The 21754-nt window shown below is 53.4% G+C and overlaps 1 protein-coding gene across 8 annotated transcripts in view; it reads left to right on the forward strand.

The window, feature by feature from the left end:
• The window catches only part of TSPAN14 (tetraspanin 14), a 53264-nt gene extending 38468 nt beyond the window's left edge, over positions 1 to 14796 (forward strand). For all 8 annotated transcript variants that reach the window (XR_016018932.1, XR_016018933.1, XM_019749491.3 and 5 more), the window contains 7 exons: positions 3971 to 4021; positions 5793 to 5939; positions 7460 to 7630; positions 9569 to 9694; positions 10873 to 10917; positions 11895 to 12014; positions 13103 to 14796. Coding sequence is in view for 6 of the 8 variants with exons in the window: in XM_019749491.3 (XP_019605050.1) it covers positions 3971 to 4021; positions 5793 to 5939; positions 7460 to 7630; positions 9569 to 9694; positions 10873 to 10917; positions 11895 to 12014; positions 13103 to 13174 (732 nt within the window). In the remaining 2 variants the exon portion in view is untranslated. The remainder of the gene's footprint in view (positions 1 to 3970; positions 4022 to 5792; positions 5940 to 7459; positions 7631 to 9568; positions 9695 to 10872; positions 10918 to 11894; positions 12015 to 13102) is intronic.
• The last annotated feature ends 6958 nt before the right edge of the window (positions 14797 to 21754 follow it).

The following is a 21754-nucleotide window of genomic DNA, read 5'->3' on the forward strand; positions in this document are numbered from 1 at the left end:
GGAGGGTCAGAGACACTCAGGTTTGGTCCTAACTCGGCCACCAGCTAGCCAGTGACTTGGGGCAAATAACCCCCAAGTCACTGGTTCTGTATCTGAGCTTTCCTATTTGAAAAGTGGGGGTAGTGGTACCAGTGCCGTAGGTAGGGAAGGGCCTCTTGAGGTGTATTAAGTGTTTAACACAGCACCTGGCACCCAGGGGAGGGTGGTGACCAATGCAGTGCCTATACCTGGGAGTCCGAGGCTGGCCTCCCTTTGGGCTGGGGGGCCTCATTCTTTGGGACGGACTTTAATCAGGTCATAGAAAAGAGACGAGGAAGGTTCCGAAGCTGGAAGACCTCTAGCTGTCCTGTCGCTCCCAGATGGTTGGCAGCCAGTGAGGAGCCTGGCCCACAGGCCGTCTGCCCGAGAGGATTCCAAGGAAGGTGCTCTGCTGGGAGCTCGGTGAAGCGGGCGAGTGTCGTGGCTCGTTCAAGGGGCCGTCGTCTGAGCACCCAGACAGGTCAATTGCCCTGTCTGGTCTTTCCTCAGTCAGCTTGTCTCTAAAACAAGTGTTGGTCCCCAAAGTGTTTGCCCTGGGCCAGTATTCATTGAACCCATGATCTGACATGTGACCCCCACCCCCACCCCCCCAGTTCCTGTCTTCTGGTGTGAGTTCACTTTAGTTCTTCCTTTAAAACAGAATGGAAAAAAACACGAGCCCTTCCTGAGGCTCAGTCCCTGTGAAAGAAGGAGAGCTGTGCTCAGTGGTGGGGAGCCGGTGGCTCAAACGGACTCTGATTCAATGGGGGGGCTCCCAAGGGGCAGACTTTCCACACCGTCCCATGTGGTGCCAGGCGAGGGTGGGCTGTCGTGGAAAGTGGTTAGGCAGGGGCTGGAATGCTTCCTGGGGACACTGCATGGGGGATAGGGATGGACAGCCTCCAGGCCCTGTCCTGTTCTGACCCTAATGCCCTGTATAGGCCTTGGCCTTGGAGCTGGGCGAGGCAGGGCTTTTACTTGGCCCTCCCTTGATTTGAATGCATTTGGATTGAGTTAGACACGGGAATGAGTGTGCCTGAGGGTAGCAGGAAGGGTCACAGGCAATAACCCCTGGTCTGGGAGCTCTGGTGACGCACTCATTTGTGCCTACTCTGTCCCTATGGGGCTATGTCCTTCTCCAGGTTCTTGGGATACAATTCTGAGCAAAAGAGAAAACATCCCTGCCCTCAGAGGGCTCGGGTCAGGGAGACACAGACAGGCAGAGCCTCGCGTGGTCTGGGTTGAGTGCCAGGAGGAAAATCCAGCAGGGAGGTGATCAGGAGTGATGGAGGGGGAACTGTCCACCTAGGGCAGGAGAGGAAGGCGTCTCTGAGGAGGTGAAATTTGAAGAGACTTGGAATGACGTGAGGGAGAAAGCCAGGAAGGGCTATGGAGGAAGAACATTCTAGGCTGAGGGAATAGCGTCAAGTTTCTGAGGCAGGATGAGTTTGGTGGGATCAAGGACTAGTTACAATGCCAGGGTGGCCTGTGAGTAGGGTTGGCGTGGGGAGATGGGTAGGATACGAGGTTGGAGAGGTGGCCCAGGGCTGGCCGTGTAGGCCCTCCTGGGCTGTGGCAAGGAGTTTGAGTTACATTTTAAGTGTAAAAGAAAGTCATTGGAGGGTTTGAAGGAGTGGAGTTATCTGATCTTTATTTTAAAAGATTGTTCTACTTACCTGGGGACCTGTGAGGAGGCTGAGATGAGGCTGGTTCCTGCAGGGTGGGAACAGTCAGGAAGAAAACGTGCCAAATGCACTATGGATTTCGGAGGCAGAACCAGCAGAGGGTCCTGATTGGGTGAATGTGGAGTTGGAGGGGAAGAAAGGCATCAAGCATGAGGTCTAGGTTTTCTGTCTTTAATGAATGAGTAGATGGACAGTGGTACCATTTAGTGAAAAGGGAAAGAAAAATTGGGAAGGGATTGGTTGGGGGCTGAGAGACCAAGGCTCCATTTGCAGGCACATTAAGTTCAAAATGTTGTCCTTCGATCTCTGAGGTGGACAAGTCAAGCAGACGTTAGGGTCTTTGACTCAGGAGCAGGTGTGGCTGGAGATTTGGATTTGGGAGTCGGCAGTATACAGGACAGATAGAATTGAACGCCATGGGAATTACGAAATCATTTGGAGGGCTCCAGGACTGAGCAGTGAGTCTCACCATCATGTAGAGTCTGGTCCTGAAAGAGGACAGCGAGCTGACAGATGGAACTGAGGAGTGACAGCGGGGGTGGAAGACAACCTGAGTGTGAGCTGGTGGCCCCACAGCGGAGTGTGTCAGTGCCTCGGTAGAGAAGGGACTGGATGACCAGCTGTGGCGGATGACATCAGCAGACAGTGACTGGTCACTTTGGGACTTGCTTTCCACGCAGTGTCAGACACTGGGGAGAGGAAGTGGTCATGCACCCCATCAAGAAAATAGACTTTCATCAAGTAGTTGATCACTGGAGGACTGACAAACCTACGGTCAGTGTGGTGTGGTGGAAAGGACGCTTTGTGGGCCCCTTAGAGCCCGAGGTCCACAGCCTAGGGGTGTTGCTGTGTGGCTCAGGGCTGGCTCCAGAGTTTGAGACGGCACCTGGCACTTAGGATGTACTCAGTCAGTATTTGTAGAATGAATGAGTGAATGAATGAATGAAACAGATTTGGGATCTGAGCCCTTCTCCACTGCTGCGTGGCGTTTTGGTCTTGGTCCTTTGAGGTCCTATGTCCCACTTTGTAAAATAGAGGGGTCAGGGCCAGGCAGGGCTTCCTCACTCGGGGTCCACAGGCTGTGTGGGAACCAGCCATGAGAAGTCCTTGAACCCTCTGAAATTCTGTCCAAAATACTGGGCAGGGACACATTTTCTGAAAGTGGTCTGTGTTGCAAAAGAGGCTGAGAACTCCCGGGGCTTTCTTTAAAGGGCCTTTCCTTCCCACTCCAGCCTCCTGGGCCTAGCAGTGAATAAAGTCCGCAGCAGTGTCCTGAAGCTTTGAGAATACACTTAGGAGAGTTGAGAGCCATAGGGGCACCTCACCCTATTATTTATCGTGAGGTACTGATACATGGCAGCTAAAAGCCGGCATGGTATGAAGCAGTGAAACAGAACACCAGAGGGCTGTGCAATTTGCAGAGACCATGAGGTATTCTGTTTTATGGCAAAAATCCTCCCTGATTCAGAGATCTGTGTGGTGTATTGTGGTGTACTGGTGGTGCAGGTGGGGCAGCCTGGCCCTAACGGGTTCCTGTGGGTGGGAAGTCAGGGTTGGGGGGGTTTGCTGCTTTTCTGGGGTGAGCACATTGCTTAGCACAGGCCTGTATTGATGTAGTAATGAATAAGCCAGAATATCCCAAGCGCAGGTACGCCCTGTGTACAATGTAGGTACCATGCGGAGGAGGCCCAGCCCTGGCCAGCAAATGGCCCGGGCAGCTGCTTGTGTGTGCTTGGGACTGTCTCCAGGGCTGGAGGCCTGAGGCGGGTGGCAGAGGTGGCGCTGGGCTCTGTGCCCCAGACAGCGGTACCCATTACTATGCTGAGCCTTAGCTGCACAGGGCAGCTGTCACAAGGGGCGATGTCTTCTTATACACCAGATAGTGCATTGAAATAAGTTGGGGGGCTTTCGGAACGGGGCAAAAACAGCATGGCCTGACGTCTGACTCTGGTCTCTCCAGGACGGTATGCTCTGAGATGTTTGACTCTGCACGGGGAGGGGTGGGGTTGAAGGAGTTTGTCCAAACATTCAGGGAAGGTAGGTGTGGGTACCTGAAGAGGCTGGCGCACCTTTGTTCTGGGGTGCAGACCCTGTCAACTGCAGGGGCTGAGGGGCCACCTTGCCCCTGCTCCACCCAGCATGGACACCAGCCATTGACATCCCGACTAGTGCTGTGGACCCTCCTCTAAGAAGCATGTTCGTGGTGCTGGTTTCCAACCTAACTCTGTCTCTGTCTCTCTCTGCCCCCCTACCCCACCCCTGTTCAGTTGGCTGGTGTTGCCTTCCTTGGAGCCGGACTGTGGGCATGGAGCGAAAAGGTAGGTGTAACTCACTAGGACCCGAGCATCAGATAGCCAGAACCAGGTTCCTTCAGCTTCGGTTACCCCTTCCTCCTCCAGTCTCCTCCCTGACAGGCATTTCTTGTGTGAGGTAGTGATGTGTAATCGTTAATATTTACAGAACCAGCTCTTGGAAATAGTCACTGAACTTACCGTGAAAACTCCCGGGGTGCTGCGGCTTCCCCGAGCGAGGGTCTCTGTGAGAGGCCTGGGCTGGCTGGGCTGGCTGGGGTTTTGAGCTCCATTGAGTGGAGAGACCTATGAGTGTGGAGAGCCCTATTTTCTGTGCCCAGAAGCTCCAAGTCGCCCTGGGGCTTGTCTGCAGCTGTGCCTGAGGTCCCTGTGTATATTCCTGAAGCTCTTGTCCTTGCCCACAGAAAGAACCCCAGAATCAGGGAGCAAGGCTGGGTTATGTGCCCCTGGGTGCCCTGTGGGGCAGGGGTAGGTCTTTACTTACCTGTGTACCTCTTTGCCCATCCTGCGGAGGACAGGTGAGGAGCAGAGGCCGGGCTTTTCCTGTTGGGAAGGGCCAAGGGCAGTTGGAACTCCCGGGAGTGTACTAGACTGGATGTGGGCAGGATGGAACTGTGGTGCCACCTTTTGCTCTGTGGGTCAGTGGGTGGTAAGGGCTGAACAGGGAGGGCGGTGGAAGGGAGAGAAGGAACAAGGTCCCGCAGGCCAGGCAGGAAACTGGGGACTAAAGCTTCCTCTTGAGCCTCAGGCCCAGGGTTCTGTTTCTTCAATAGAGCCTCCAGAAGGAGGAAGCAGGAGCTCTTATATCTATGGGCTTTCTTGCCATGGCCTTAGGAACTGGATAAGGCCAGCCTTTGGATTTGGGTACCTTCAAGGGGGCCTGTGAACCCCTAGAGGGCAGGAACTAAGATGCAACGTGGCTTTATCCTAGTGAACTGAAAGCCGGTGCAATTCATGATTCACAGCGCCACCGTGTGGCCACCTCCAGAATAGCAGGTCAACCTGCAGAGCCCTGAGTTTAGACTTGGCTGCTTACGTCCCAGCTGGGTTGCCTGGTCTGATTGCTGTTTTCTCCTCTCTCCTTTGATTCCTGTAGAACTGCTCTGTCCACTAGCCACATAAGACTACTTATATTTAAGTTACTTGAAGTGAAATGCAAGTTAAAATTCAGTTCTCCGTTTCACTAGCCATGTATCAGGTAGCACATGTGACCAGTGGCTACTATTTTGAACGGTGCTGAGGTAGACCCCACTGTCATCACAAGATGTTTTATGGGCAGTGCTGCTCGTGTGTGCCCTTGGTGGGTGTGTTTTCCACAAGAGTGTTCATATTGAAGCCATTTTCATCTCAGGATAGTGGTGCCCTTCACGAATTGAGTGTGAAGTCAGCCGCCAGGTGTCCAGAGGTCAGGGTGAGGTGGTGGCACAGGCGGCCTTGACCACAAGTCACAGGGCTCTCAGGGCTCCCTCCACCCCGGCCTGGCACAAGGCACCCTGAGGCTACAGAGTATGTGTGGGGTCCGCCTGGGAGGAAGTCACGGCCTAGATGGAGCCCAGGAATGATGCGTGTGAAGGCCCTGGGGGCTGCTGGGCAGAGGGCCCTCTAAAGGGGCAGGGGCCACACTCTCTCCTGGCTTTTTCAGACTGAGATGACTGAGCCTCGCAAGGCAGGCCCCCATCCTGATACGTGGCTAGTTTAGTTCTGGATGCAGCCCAGCCTGTCAGGGCACCCTTGACGCCGAGGCTGACCCTGCCCTACCTGTCTCTGCTTCTTTCAGGGGGTGCTGTCCGACCTCACCAAAGTGACCCGGCTGCACGGAATTGACCCTGTGGTGCTGGTCCTCATGGTGGGCGTGGTGATGTTCACCCTGGGGTTTGCTGGCTGCGTGGGGGCCCTGCGGGAGAACATCTGCCTGCTCAAGTTTGTGAGTGGCCCCAGGGATGGGATGGGAGGAGCCAGGGCATTGGTGGGGGGGTGGGGGTGGGCTCTGCCGGGTAGGGTGTTACTTATCTGGTCAGAACAGGTAGCTCTTAACAAGCCACCCCGGGCCCTGCAGTGCGGGGAGGGGGCAGCCCTTGCATCAATGGTAAGATTTCAGGAAACAATCAGCCAAGCTAGCTCCTCAATCCTGCAGAAAGAGGAGTTGGACTCTCTGGTGTTCAGCTCCCAGTGGGAGGAGTTGGCTGCTCCTAGGCCAGCTGCCCCCCAGCCCCCTCCTCCCCTGCCTTTTATCTTCCCTCCCGAGTTCTAAAGGAATTGTTTGTTTGCTGCTCACTTTTGCCCTTCCTGACTAAGATCAAAAGATATTGTCAGTAATGTTAGGAAATCATTTCCCTCCTCCAGGGTGTGTTGGGTGTGCAGCGCAGAATGCTTAATTTGCTGGCAGAACTGCGAGTTAGTTTTATATTTAGATAACACATTCATTTTGAAATGCATTCACTTAAAATTAAATAGCACCTGATGGGAAAAACACATAATCGTGTTTTCCAATATATTATTTGTTGAATTTTTTAGCTCAAGCTTCCTCTTTCCTGGGCTTGACTTAAAAAGCAAAACACATGCTTTTTTCCCATAATTTTTTTAAATCTCTTAAAATTGTGTTTAGTACCTTGCTTCTGTGTGAATGGAGATTCCATTCTGGAGGGCCCAGTGTGTATGTATGTTTGCATGTGTGTGTGCATGAGTGTGTTACCCTGTCTTAGGCTGTATGGACGGTGATAATGGTGGTGGGAACACACCTCTGCAGGCTGGAAGTCATCCTCAGTGGGAGGGAGGGATGTGGACCTGTGGCTGTGCGGGCCCTTGTAGAATGCCACCTCTGCTGTGGCTGGGGCAGCTGTGCTTCCGGAGAGTGCTTTCTGCAGTTGACCATCATATACTCACGTACAGAGTGGGTACTGATAACATGACTGCTCCAGAGTTGTACAGAGCCCTGCCAGGGAGCTCACACGTCATGCGTGAGTTCTGCCACCTCAGGAAGCTACACAGCTGAGTGAGCCTCAGTTTCCTTATCCCAAAGTGGGGGTGACGGGTTAGATTTCTAGCAACTCAGATGGTTGTGTGTGCGAGGAGAGTTAGCAGATAGTGTCTGGGCCACTGGCTCTGCCTTGAGGAGGGGAGAGCCTGGGGATAGCATAGCCCTTCATTCCGGTGATGGGGTTTCCTGTGCGTTGGTTGGGGAGGGCACTTCATAGGAGATGCTTGATACATTGGCTTAGAGTTTTCTTATTCTCGAGCTCATTTGACTCTTAAGCCAGCAACGCAGTGATGTGAGTAGGGGTGAATGTCTCCATTTTACAGATGAGGTGCACTTGCCCAGAGTCACTCAGCTAATGATGTGGGGTTCCCAGGGCCCCCACGTGGGGCTCGGGTCAGAGGAGGCTATGCGTCTGGCTGGGGGCTGGAGGTGTGGTGACGCCCACTCCCGCCCTCATCCCCCTGCAGTTCTGTGGCGCCATCGTGCTCATCTTCTTCCTGGAGCTGGCCGTGGCTGTGCTGGCCTTCTTATTCCAGGACTGGGTGAGGGACCGGTTCCGGGAGTTCTTTGAGAGCAACATCAGGTCCTACCGGGATGACATTGACCTGCAGAACCTCATTGACTCCCTTCAGAAAGCCGTAAGTACGCCCATGACGGCGCCCTGATGAAGCGCGTGCTTTCCTTTCTTGGCGGGAGCCTGTGTGTGTTGCTTGGGAGCCAGGCTAGTGGGGACAGGGTCACGGAGGCCATGGAGGGCCCCCTCCATTTCTGGTCAGTGTAGCTTTGCCTGCTCATGGTTGCCTGAGAGTCCAGGCCTCCTCTCCACATGCCCGCCCCCAATCTGGATCGGGCAGGCAGGTCCGGCTGCCCCATGGCCACCCTCCCCCAGGATCCCAGTGCTGTTCTCCTCTGTGGGGTCCCAGCCTCTCTAGCCCTGGCCACGCAGGCGACCACAGTCCCCTGGGTGCTGTGGGTATTGAGGGGTAGGGCGCTTCCCTCCCAGGCACATGACTCACTGTCTGAGGCTATTCCTGTCTCCTTCCTCCTTGGGACCTTTTCCCCTTCCTGTTTGAGAGGACAGAGCTGCCTGGAGGAAACTTCCTCAGATAGAGAGGAATGTAACCTCTCTGGAACTTGTCGGGGGTGGGGGGGTGGGGGGTGGGGTGGTGTCCGTGGGGGGGTGTCTAAGCAGTCCCAGGCCGTGGCCTTTTCTCCAGCTGACCTCTGTGACCCCCTGTGTGCAGCTGCACCTGGATGCTTGGACCACAGCCAGCCTCCCCCGGGGAGGAACCCACTTCTTGCCACTCTGGCCTGTGCAAGGCTCTCGTTTGAGCTGGGCGCTGCCAGAAAACCTAGCTTCCTCAGGAACTTTTTATATGGAACATTTTGGTTCTGAGAACAAAATAAATCCAAAAGCGTTAAAAATAACTGATCTGTTCTCATTATTAACCAAAACTTGTTTACCCTCATTTCAAGTATCATGGGATCTGGCAAAACCCATCTCTGTGACCAGACATCCTTCCTGTGTTGTTCACAGTGATCTGTACGAGTCTGTGAAAGTCACCATGTCCCAGCCATTGTCCGATGTCCCTACTGTGCGTTTTCTGTTTAAAGCTGCCGTCCTCTCTCTCTCCATTTTCATACTGTCTTGGGTGGCTCCTCCCTGCATCGGCCTTAAAGACACTGTAGTTTACTCCATTGCCTCCCTTGCCTTTTAGAAATAGAATTTCCCAGAGGTTTTCAATCAATTATGGAGCTTCCTTATGGTGAAATATTAGGTCATCGTTAGAACAGCTGGAATCACGGATGGGTAGAGGTGGGGAGATGGGATTTTACTTTAGAAGTAAAAATACCAGAAATCCCGGTTGTGTGTTTGCTGTGATTACGGCCGTAAGCATGTGAGCTGTAATGACAAGTGCAAAACGAAATCTGCTCTTGGATTGGGGTGCCATGAGTGTCACAGCACTGCTTTCAGTGTGCTTGGTGTTACACTTTTTTAGACAAATGGGGGCTCTCTTTGCAGCTACACCAGACATTGGGGTGGTAGGAAGGGGAGGGCAGAGCTTTAATTGTGTTCCCACTCACCCCAGTTATAACTCCTTTCTTGGGAGTAGATACTCAGCTGCTGTGTTTTATAAAGAAGCGGAAAAGGTAGATGGGACCAGCTTGGAAATTTCTTGGGGAGGAAGACATACTGCCCACGAGGTGTTCTCTTGGGGGTATAGAGGACCACATCGGAGGTGCCGAGGGGCCTCCAAGGGCAGTGAGATACCCGCTCTAGGCTGGGGGATGGGAGGAAGGCAAGGCTCCATGCCGAGGAGGCACGAGCTGAGCCTATGCTAAGCCCAGAGTGCCGTGGAGCCAGCCCTGTGTGTTGGCTGCAGTTTCCTTTGTAAAGAGCTACCTGACAGTGCTCTGTGCCTGTGGGGAGATCAGTGGGGCAGCCTCCATTTCTCTTGTGTGAGATACACACGTGGAGGTGTACCTCACGTCATGTCCCCAAGCCTGACATCCTGTGCCGGGCGGCCACAGCCCTGGCTGGAAACCCTGATGGTTCTCGGCTTTTCTGATTGCAGAACTTGTGCTGTGGGGCGTATGGCCCTGAGGACTGGGACCTCAATGTCTACTTCAACTGCAGTGGCGCCAGCTACAGCCGTGAGAAGTGCGGGGTGCCCTTCTCCTGCTGTGTACCGGACCCCGCGGTGAGTGGCCTGGCTTGGCGCGAGGAGCACGCGGCCCCCCGGAGCAGAGCGGCTCTGACTGAGGGCCCCGGGCCGCTTCCTTCTGCAGATGGAATGAGTGCCCACCTTCCATGTCCCATCCCAGGGCTCCTGCAGCTCCGAAATCCTCCACAGATAAATTCCGGGAACATTTCTGCATGGCCCACCCTGGCTTTAGTGTCCTGGGTGAAGCAGAGAAAAACAGTCTTATCCCTCCCTCGAGGGGCTCTCACTCGGGTGCCTGGACATGCTGCTATGAATGCAGCGAGCCGTGGTCTGCCCTCTTCACTCTCCTTTCTCGGGAGAAAAACGCCCAGTTCTTACACGCCCACAGAGACAGTGTGGGTACGTCGCCACCTGGGGGTGGTGGAGAAGTCTGCTCTGTTCTTTCTTCACCTGTTTGCATTCCCAGTCCACAGCCCAGGTCCTTGGGTTCCAGAAACTGAGCTCTTGGGGTGACATGTGAAAGAGCACTGGATATTTGCCTGAAATGAGCCTGAGCAGAACTTGGTGCTGTTACATGGGCTTGCTGCTAGGGCAAAGGGCTCTGGGCAGCTAGCCTCATCCCTGTGGCAGGAGCCAGTTCCCTGGTGGGGAGAGGCTCGGGTTTGCTGAGGTTGCATAGCTGGTGTCTGAGGTCTCCGCTGTGACTGAAATACTGAGCAAGTGTAACTTTTACCTCCCAGCACAAGGATTGGCAAACTCTGACCCACGGCCAGATCGGGCCTGCTGCCTGTTTTTATGTGACCCTTTGCGCCAGGAATGCTTTCAGCCATTTTTAAATGGTTGACCATAAAAGAAGGACAGTATTTCATGACACATGAAAATTATATGAAATTCAATTTTCAGTGTCCGTATCCAGTTTCATTGTAATGTAGCCATGCCTGTGTGTTTCCATGACGTCACTGGCCGCTCTCACGCTGCCACAGCAGGCAGAGCTGCATAGATGAGTCTGAAATATTCCCTGTCTAGCCTTTCACACAGAAACTGTACTGACCCCACCCTGGCAGGAAGCTTCGTTGCCAGCATGATTAAAGGACGTGAGCTGTAATGGAGTTTGTGCCAGTGTTTGCTGGTGTTTGGTTGTGACTTTTCTGGAGACTCCCACCAATGGCTTCTCAAGGGAATGAAATGACTAATTTTTTCTGCTTTTCTTACAGCAAAAGGTTGTGAACACACAGTGTGGATATGACGTCAGGACCCAGGTGAGAGTCCCAGTGCTTCTCACTTTCAGTCCTTCAGGTTCATTCCCGTGGTCCAACTTCCTGAGTTAGCACAAGTGCAAGCGAGTGGGGGAGCTAGGGGAGACGCAGCTTACAGGTGTCGTCTGAGCTGGGCGCCAGGCAAGCAGCAGCAGCTGCCACAGGCTGCCACACACGCTTCCTGCCCGAGCTGGCGGCAAGACTCGGGATCGGGAATGTGTGTGATTTCAAGCCCACACAACCTTGCAGTTGCTATGTCAGTGGAGAGAGGTCAAGTTTGGGGGAGCAAAGACTACATTTTTAAGAGGTTCCTTGGAGCCCCAGAAGGTGTCTTACGTAGGGGCTCAGGATGAAGCTGCAGGAGCTTGTTCCTCGGTCCAGCTGCCTATGGAGGCAATGGTGACAAAGGAGGGAGAGGGGTCTCCGGAGGAACAGGGTCAGTGCTTGGGGGCTCTGCAGGCCACAGAGTGTGCACTTGGAAGTGAGGAGAAGCGAGTCCCCACCCTGGCCCTTGCTCTGGTGACCGTTGGTGATATGAACGACTGTACTGAAGGAGAGGGATCTCGGGTGTTGATGGACACCCCTCCTGTTGGCCATGGATAGTGGGGATGTGCACCTCCAATTTGGGAAACCTCAGATCGTCCTGCAGTGACCTCCATTTCACAGGGGTGGGCCCATATCCACAGCAGCTTCTCCAGCGATGAGTTTAATGGCCACTTGTGTTAGTTGCTAGGGCTGTGGTACAGAGTACCACAGGCTGTGTAGTTAGGTAGGTTATTGGTGCACCCTGCCTAGCCAGTGTAGGGACACAGACCGAGACAGTGGTGTCCTCCTGGACAGGTCTGTTGGTCCTTGGCACTCGCCTCCCAGGTCCCTGGTTCGCACTGAGCTTTGCCCTGCCCCCCACGGGAGCCCTCTGCAGGGTGGAGACGGTCTGATGGAATGTCCTGGGCTCAGGCTACTGTGCTGTTCTCCTGCAGCTGAAGAGCAAGTGGGAGGAGGTCATCTTCACGAAAGGCTGCATCCCTGCGCTGGAGGGCTGGCTTCCGCGGAATATTTACATCGTGGCTGGTGTCTTCATCGCCATCTCACTGCTACAGGTCTGGTCCCCCTGCCCTTTGTGGGTTCCTCTCCCCTTGCGGGCTGTGCCTGTTCATGTGAACCAGGTTTCTCTCACATGTGGAAAGATGGTGGTCGCCAGGGGGGCAGTGAGGCCTGGTGAGTAGTGAGTGGGCTGGCCAGTGTCTGCCAAGAGAAGAACTGGCAGGAAAAAGTCAAGAACTCGGTGAGTCAGAGAACCGGGTGTTTTTCCAGCGTGCCCATAGCACCTGGGGAGACGCTGGCAGCCTCTAAGGAGCCCCTGGGACAGCCTGTGCTGCTGCTTTGCTCTGTGGAAGGTGGGCCTGGGCCTGCCAACCAGCCATCTGAGTGTTCCTTCCCCCTCACTCAGCAAACATGTCAAGTAATCTCAAAGGAAGGCCGAGAGACAGGAAGAAGCATCTAGAAAAGGCAGGGAAAAATATACTTGCAAAGCGGGTAAAGGAATAAGACTTCAGAAGATCTCACTCACCAAATACAAACCACAATAAGAATTTAAAGGGGTGGGGGTGGGGGAAGCAAAATTCCTGAGGTGACCAAGTTCACAGTAGTCTGTTTCTGGTAGAAAAACATCAGTCTTCCCATATGATTATCCGGTCACCAAGGTCAGGATATAGCTTCAGTTACCAGCACAGTCAGCATCGGGGACAACCTTGATTTTATTATGGAATCTGGGTTTATAGGAAACATTTAAGGTTTATTATTTTGGAAATCAGAAGCAGTCAGGGACCTGTTATTTTCGGTTTAACCCAGGATACAAAGTATGTCCCTACCCGTGGTATGTGACATGCATAGTTGTGTTGGAGGCCGGGCAGAGTGTCCCTTTGCTTCTGTGGTGCCTACTCTTCGTCCCTTCCAGGCTCTAGGTACGCACAGCAAAATAGACCCCCCAGGACTCACTTTTTACTGGTGGGCTGGTCTTGTTTTGCCACGTGCTGGTGGTTGCCCTTGCTGCGTGCTCAGTCTCTGAGGGTTGGGTGTGGAGGTGGTGTGCATGGCAGGCCACGCCTCACCAGCTTGTCCTCTGAGCCAGCCCCTCCCTTGATGTCCCAGCACTGACAGCCTCGATCTCTGCTGGCTTTGGTTTCAGATATTTGGCATCTTCCTGGCGAGGACCTTGATCTCGGACATTGAGGCAGTGAAGGCCGGCCATCACTTCTGAGGAGCAGAGGTGAGCGAGCGGAGCTGAGCCACACCGTGGAGGCCAGAGCCCTTCACTGTCGTCAACTGTATGTCCAGAGGGAGAGAAGTGGATGCCCCCTGCCACAGCCAGCACCCCGTCTTCAGCATCAGCGTGACGTAACCTCTTTGATCCTGCTTGCTGGTGCTGAAGACCGAGGGCTCCTCACCTGCAGGAACTTGGGACCAAGACCCCCACAGGGGTCTGCCCACAGACGGAATATGTCTTTAGGTGGGGGTGGTGACTGAGGGACACACGGCTCCTGTGGCTGCGAGGGGGATTTGACTCGGTCCTCCTGGAACCCAAACGTGTCTGCAGGGCGCCCTGGCCTCTTCACCACTCATGTCATCAGTGGTGGTCTGGAGTGCAGCCATGTCTTCTTTGAGTGGGTCGTGCGTAGGGGACCCACAGGCATGGACAAGGCTTCCAGCAGGGAGGGGAGGGGAGAAGAACAAGCGGGCCTCTGAGGCTGGGGGCCTGTGGTGTCTGCACGAGTTGGGGTGCTTGCAGGATCCTCAGCCGTGTCCGAGTGAAGTAAGCCTCAGCCAGTGCATGGACTGGTGTGGAGGACAGCCTGGTCTGCCGTCCTTCCGGCCAAGAACTGCGTCTGGTCGCTCAGCATTATGCCCTGAGGGCGAGGGGGGGACCGTGGGCGTGGTTCTCCTCAGCGTGGGGCGCTCTTTTCCTTAAGGATGTAAATAGTTTATTTATAGGGGTAAGAATGTTCTCACAGCATCTCTTCATTTCCTCTGGCGTTCTCCTCTAAGCAGCCTTATAGTGTCTGGGACTGAAGACACCCTCGCACTTCCCTTGAGCGTCTTCAGAACCAACCCCATCAGCTTCTCCTTTCAGTCCCTAACCACCCAGGGGCATGTATGTGCTCCCCTTCCTCTGTGCACCCCCAACGCACCCCCCCCAACTATTCCCAGCTTGGCCTCGCTGTCTTCTGGTCTTGGTGCTACTGAAACTGTCACCCGGAACTTGAATTCCTGACTGTCCCCCGACTGCAAGGCCAAGGAGCCCCAGCCAGAGACGGCCAGCCTGAAGCCTTTGGCCAGGGCTGCCCTCGAGGCCACATGCTAAGGGCCGGCTGGCTGGCCTGGCGTTGCCTCTCCCTGGAGAGAGAAGCTCTGGCCAGGCCCTTGTGTCGAGCCGCAGTCCCCAGCCTGGAGCTGCGGACAAGCTTGGGACTTTGTTGCTAACTTTGAAGGTGACTCCCCTTCCCTGACCAGGATATCTGTGGTCACCGTGTCCACCCCTCCTATTAGGGCTATTCTGGGATTGCTCTTGGAAATGAAGTCTGTCTCGTGTACTGAACCCTTCCCCCCCAGGGATAGCTGGGCATCTGGGCATCTTTGGGCTACTTTCTAACACTTCTCTGGATCTTGTACCAGTTCTGTCCTCATTGTTCAGGGATTGAGTGCTACCTTCACTGACTTGCTAGTGTGGTATATACTGGTGGGTGTTTGTTGATGATGTTGTTATAACTTTTTTTTTTACAATTTTCTCTGTAGACAAGGGGAAGAAGAATGGTTGTGTTTTTAGAAAGTGTGATGCTTTTCTTTGACTGCCAAACTCTTTTATGGAATATATCTTTATATTAATGCTGTTGTTTTGGTGGTTTTTTGTTTGGGGTCACATCAAGACAGCATTAAGCATCTCAGTGGTAAACTCGGCTGCCAAGGGAACCAGCGGGATAGGGTGTGGCTGGACACGACAGGAGGGAATGGTAAAGGCCTCTATTGGCACAGTCCGAAATTTATCAAGTGAGTTTTAGACTCTGAGCCACTTTCAATTATCCTTTGTGTGGAGGTTACAGCTGGCATGAGCTGGCTTGTGGCTTAGCTCTGCCCAGCTAGAAGCACATGGTAACAGAACTTGGACTGCATAGGTCTGGAGGAAACGTTCTTTTAGGTTCTTTCTGTCTAGCCCCAGGCAGTAAGATCCAGGCAGAAGAGCTTGGGGACACGAGGTTGGAATGTGGGCCGCTGCATGAGCTGTGTGCCCTGTACCTGCTGGCCTATCTGTGGTGGGGGTTTGTGGCAGTGCCCACCTTGTCAGGTACCTCTGACCCAGCCTGCCTTGGGGGAGTTGGTGGCCCCCGACCTCCCTGCCAGTGTGTGGGACCAACGGCTCCCTGTGTTCAGGTGGACCTAGTGGATGGAGCCCTTGCAAATCTCTTCACAGGTCACAGCCAGACTTCAGGATGAAGTCTGGCTATGACTTGTTCAGTTGGGTTTGTTTTCTAATTAGTTTATACAACTTTTCGGCCACTTTTAGCCACGTCATCTGACTCTGAGTAGTTGGACGAGGATAGAAAAGAAGCGTAGGATAAGGGGTGCGCACATGGGTTTCTTCAACAAACATGGGCTCGGCACAGAGCCCAGTGCAGCCCTGCCGTCACTCCCCACCCAGCCTGCCCCGAATTCCCACCTACCCCCTGTTCTCTCAGACGGGAATGGAGGCCAGGGTGGGAGCTCTGCACTTCCCCCCTCAGCCTCCCATATACACTTCAAAGTTTCAGGATCTTTCCTTATCTTTCCTGTACCCTCCTGCCCATCACCTCCCAGGGCTTTGCTATATTATTTTTCCCACTTCCTCTCCATCTCACCCCATCACACACATCCCCATCCCCAAAAGCTTGCCTTGGCTCTCTTGCCTTCCCCACTTTCTTTCCCAGGCAGCTTCTGGTCTAGGCTCTCTGTACTCTTCTCACCACAACCCACCGCTTTCCTCACTTGACTGAAAGCTGCTCACTCCCGTCCCCAAACTCAGGGCCTTTCTTGACCTCTTCAGTGCCTGACACTTTGGACCCTCCCCTCAGAATCTTCTGCCTCTTCGGCCCAGGCACACACAGCCTTGTCGTGCCTCCAGCCATACCTGCCGCTACCTGCTCACCAGTCTGCAGGGGCTCCCACTGCCCACAGGGCAGGGCTGGGAGCCTGGCAGGAGAACCATCAGCGCTGGTGCACGAGAAGCCGGGGCTTGGTTTCCCCACATAAATAACAAAAATGAATGGATACAGAACTTTTGGAACATAGGAAGAGCTCAAAATACCTAACGGTAAAATAAACTCATCCAGTCACCAGAACAGCTCCGAGGAAGCTATTTTTGTGCCCCAAAGCTGAGGCACTAGGAGAAAGGTAAGTTACTGTTGAGGATTTGGAAGACCGGGGTTGAAATTCTGGAAGCCTTGGCCCAGATCCTGTCCCTGCAAACAAAATAGAATGTTTGGTACCTGCCAACCCTGAATTCTGAATCTCTGATAGGCTCCTGCTGCACAAAACCACAGCAAAGGCAAGCCTGGGAGGAAGTGTTTTCCTGAAGATTGTCCTGTTAATTGGGCTCTGTGGCAGGTGACAGGCATTTAAAGAAAGCTGGAGGGTCCTGATCCCCACCTCTAGACCTGCATCTGGGTGCCGGGTTTTGTTTGACAGCCTGTGGGGGAGAGCATGGTGTGCTCCCTAAGGAACTCAGCCCCACGCTGCACGGGGGTCCTGGTCGGGACAGCACTCACTTCTCTGCAAGGCCAGAGGGCTTGGTGGTGGTGGCAGTGCTGGTGGGGCACTGAGGACTTGGAAATAGCCTTTTCTCTGGGAGATACTATGCAGGGGCTGCCACTGGGACGGTAATGGGTGTGCATGAGTGTAGGCCACTATGACCTTAGGGACCCCAGGGGAGAGCACCCCAAAAGAATCTGGGGAGGGCCTGAGTCCCGGCAGCAGGGGCCACCTGATTGCTTCTTGGCCAGCAGCCTCAGCCTGGACTGTAAAGGCACAGAGAAAGAGGAGGATCTGGTAGTAGTCCCAGCACCCAGGGACTGTCTTGGGAAGGGCCTGCCCAGGTGTCAGGCGCTTGACCCCACCCAGTGGTCTAGTGCTCTTAGCTATACCCAGTGAGTAGGATGGTTGTGTGACCTTCACGGGTCGGCCTTTCCAGCTCTAGGGTCATATGCGGGGTCTGTGTCCACAGGGCCACAGGGATTTTAGGTGATCTGCCCCTAAACTGTGGTAACCTGTCCCCAGGGATGGAGTTTGGTGGAGGTGCTCCCCTCCGCTTGTGTCTGTCATCCAAGAGGACGCTACCCGACCTTCCAGGGCACGCTGGTCTCTTGCAGCACTGCTCTCGTTCATTTGGGCATGCGCTCTCAAAATTGAGAGACCTGTACACTTTTAGGCCCTTTTTTGCTCCTCGTAAGTCAGCATGACCAGGCTTTTCCTCCTCGAAGACTGCAGTGAAGGTATGTTTATTCTCAAAATGCTTGTGGGGTCCCCAAGGTGCCTCAGAAAATCCTGAAGGTGAGCACTGTAGAGTGGGGACTGTTTACAACTTTAGGAGGAAGAAAAAGGTGAAGGGTACATTTAAGTGGATACTGTTCTGGTGAAGTTGACAATTTTAGAGATCCCAGTTTTGGAGAACAAGGAAGTAGTATTCCTGATGAGGTTCTGAGGCTATTATTTCTTCACTCTGATTTCTTCCTGTGCTCTGCATCTTGTATTTTAGCAGGGGCCTCAAACGATGGTTTAATAACTACCAAAATAAATTATCACCTTGGACTATAATTTTATCACCTCAAATGACTTTTAAACTAGTCTCTTTTTGTAATTTGTAAGTAAAGGCAATGTAAGCATAGGAGAGTGTAAAGTAGGTCTTCTGTTCCCCAGCGGCAACCACCATTAAACACTCTTCCAGAAAATGTCGACGCATATTCAAATGGCTTTTTCGCACAAATGAGAATCATAGTTTACGTAGTATTCTGCAGTTAATTTCACTTAATGGATCTCAGAACTACTCCATTGGTGCGTACCTGCCCATGGGGCATTTTCATGGCCACGCTATCTATCGTGGGACTGCCACGAGTGAATGGACCCTGGTCTGTACAGGGGAGTATGTTTACAGTCCCAGGTAACAGAAACCAAGTTCAAACTGGTCTAAACAATGAGGGGAGGTTTTTGGCTCCTGAAACTGGAAAGTCCAGAGGTGGGGTGAGTTTCAGGGTTGGTTAGATCGGCGTCGCTCCGTGACATCAGCAGTATCCAATTTCCTTTGTGCTCTGCCTTCCCCAGTGTTCCCATCACCAAGGCAGCGGGAGGGAGACCCTCCACGGACAACCCCCGGCCTCACTCTAATGCGGATGGCGTGGTGCTGAAGCCATTGAGGGAGGGCCCCTCGCTTCCGCCCTGAAGCGCCTGTGCTTGTCCGTCCCACTGACACCCAGTCTCCTGGGGGAGGGGATGAGCACTGGGCAGGCCGCCAACACCCGTTACACTTCTGTAGATGGATGTTTTACTTGGTGTGGTGTTTTGCTCCTAGAAGGGCTTATGAAAACCCCACGGTATTTTATTATTTGAATTACTTCCTAGAAGGGTTTGTAAGAAAAACATGTTTTTTAAAGGAGTTCTCCAGGAAGGTGGGCTAATACGGTAATGAGTGGGCATTTGGGCCTGGGGTGTGCCCGATGCTGCCAGGCCATAGCTGGTGTGTGGGGAGGGTACCCCGAGCATCTGCAGTACAATAGCACGGAAGCTGTATAACAGCACAGGTTCTACAGGGAGCCCGAGCACCCCCCTGTGCCTGGGGACAAGGCTGGTCACGTGAGAACGGAATGATTTTGGGGAGCATCCTCGTGTGTAGGTAAGGACATGCACTTGAGATCCAGTGCAGCCCCCAGGGTTGCACAGGGAGTAAGCTGCAGAGCCTGGGCAGATGCCAGCTGGCTGTAGCTCTGGGATGTGGCACTTGTGATGTCAGGAGCAGCCTCATCTCACTGAATGCCCTGGTGCCCTGTGATGGGTGGGGCTCTGGGGTCCAGACAGCCCACTACCTGATTGCCGCCCCCAATGGCTGGGTTGTTTCTGCTTCTGGAGAAGGGCAGCACCCACTTGGGTGGGCTCTGCCTGCTTGCATGGCCACTTCCCCAGTGAGCCAGGTACATGTCACATGTCAGGTGGACCCAGGGTAAGTGGGGAGGGAGCAGGTCTCGGCTCTGGGGAGTGGCTCTGCGGTGGAGATGGGTAGGGCTGTGGTGGGATCTTCCATTTCCTGGTGCCAGGTCATTCCTGTGGGTTAGGACCTGTGCTGTGATGGGAACAGTACTGAGCCTGAGTTTGAGCTTGGGCCCAAAACAAAGGAAAAACCCCAACGCCTTAGTGCCTCAATTCCTTCATTTGTGAAGTGGAGATAATTTTCTTTATTTCACAGGGTTTCTGGGAGTATTGAATGAGTGTAGATGAAAGCTTGGGAAACTTGAAAGGTGCTATTGAAGCCCCAGTCACCATACCCACCAGCCCTATGGCCTTTGGCATGTTATTTAACTTCTCTGAACGCTTATTGTAAAATGGGGAGAATAATACCCCCATGTGGGGTTTCACGGATTAAATGAGATGAGGTGGGTCAAGCGTTCTAACACAGGACCAGATTACTTAGTACATATCCCTAACATTATCGCTTCCATAATTGTTAAAGACGTTTTATCAGTAGCTACTTGTCCCCACCAGGCTGAGTCTCCTGGGTTACATGTGACAGCTCCATCTCCCAGCCAGGCTGAAATGAAACAACCCACTTCCTTCTCCTTTTAGGAACGAGGCTTTGAGGCCTTCGGGAGCCTCAGCAGGCATTTGGATTCAAGACCTATTCGCTTTCTCTGTCGTAGGGGTGGGGAGGCAGGAGAGGGTTGCTTCTTGCCTGGAGTTGGATCCTGCCAGAAACCAGCACAACCCAAGAAGTTGCCCTGGAGCCCCCAGAAGAAGCAAAGTGGGCTTGGCTATCTATAGAGGCTGGCCCGAGAGAGCCGGCTGAAGGGCCACAGGCTGCCTTCGAGGAGCCCAAGAAGTGTGGTCTGTGGGAGAAACGGGGTTAGAGTATCTTGGAATGGAAAAGCATTGCAGGTGCTTTGAAAATGGCAGGACCTCATGTTTGGATGGGGTGGGTGGTGGTGGTGGTGGTGGTGGTGGTAGAGTGTGTGTGTGTGTGCGCGCGCGCGCCCATCTGGTCCCACTGCTGGTAAGAAGAACAGGCCGAGGGAAGTGCTGGGACCCACCTGAGGCCTTTGAGTGAGAAGCTGAGGCCAGAGGGGAGGCCTGAAGCTGGCCAGAAGCTAAGACCAGGACGCTCTTTGTGCCCCTCCCATCACTGTAGTAGGGCGGCCTTAGCAGGACTGGGAGCCGGGTCAGTGCTGTGTGTGTGTGTGTGGTGCATGAAGTCCGCCACTACTATGCTTGCCTGTGCCTCCCTCCACCTTCCAGGAAAAAATCTTTATGTCTAAAAAGTTGCTCAAGGTGAGGAAGGCAGCCAGGTTAACAGTTCTGTTCTAAGGCAGTGTGAGCCCAGCCATCGCCCCTTGGCTGCAGAGCTGCCCAGCCTGCGTGTCGTCTCCTCCTTGTGCCTGTGCAAGGAGCCCAGGGTTGTCGGCCCTGTTTGCAGGTGATTCTTTGGGCACAAGCAGTCATTCATCTGTCTTGGTGGTGAGGTGGGAGTGTTGTGTTTTATTTCACTTTTGGATCTGTTTTTCTTTTGTTCTGTTTTTTAAAATCTGCACAGCTGTGGTCCAGTATGGAAAGAGTTGGAGTGGCCCCTGGGTGTGCAAACCCAGGATACCCACCCTGTCCCTGGAGGTGTGCCAGACACCTCCTGCTGTGGGCGACATGGATGGGTCTGGGAGTGGGTTTTGAGCTGCATGGAGCACGGCAAATCTTCCCTTTTCTGAGACGCAGTGGTCCTTCCCATTCCTTGTTGGAGAAAATTTTCCGCAGAAAGCCATCGCTCATATAAATATTATACATGTACACATCAAAGATGTTATTTAAATCATTGATTAAATGATGGAGCTGGTAAGATTAACAACCAGCTTAAAGGAGAAATCACAATGAACTGTAAGTCTACATGGAGGAAAGGGGTGTTGAGATGGGCTTTTTTTTCAGGGGGAGCGGGTAAATTGAGCCTTATTTAGATGTACTATATGAAAGTCCATCGACAAAAATATTTTGCATGAATTCTGCAACTTAGAGAGTTGTAGGACAGCTCAAAGGCAACGACGGTTTAGAAGCAGAATCCGGTAAGTGGTGTGCTCAAATAATGCAAGTTTTCCACTAGAGACACTCAGAATCTTTGTGGCCTATCCAAATTTCCTTGCACCTCTTGTCCACTTAGCAGCGCTCACTTTTTAAAATAGGATTCAGGCAGGAGATCCAAAGGAGCCAACCTCATTGCAAAATGGAGCTTGGGGATTAGGGTATCTGCCAGGGATCCTAGGTAAGAAGTAGACACTGTGGGAGGCCTCCTGGGGTTATCGGCTGCCCTCTCAGTGAATGGATGGCTCAGGCTGCTGCCCAGAGGGCCCAGGTGTCAGCAAACCTGCTTTAGACTGTATCCCTGCCCATTCCTATGGACACTTCAGTCACCAGATCCAAAACAATTTGTCTTCCCTAACCCTAAATTCCACCCACACCCCAACCTGCTCCTCCCGGTCTTTCCCCATCTCAGTTGAGGGCACCATCATGCACCACCAGTGGCCAATCTAGGCGTGTGGGCATCACCTGGCCTCTGAGGATGAAATCAACTCCT

The sequence above is a fragment of the Rhinolophus sinicus genome, chromosome 15, assembly GCF_057876585.1.
Source record: "Rhinolophus sinicus isolate RSI-liver-muscle chromosome 15, RSI-T2T, whole genome shotgun sequence".
In the NCBI taxonomy this organism is placed as follows: Eukaryota; Metazoa; Chordata; class Mammalia; order Chiroptera; family Rhinolophidae; genus Rhinolophus; species Rhinolophus sinicus.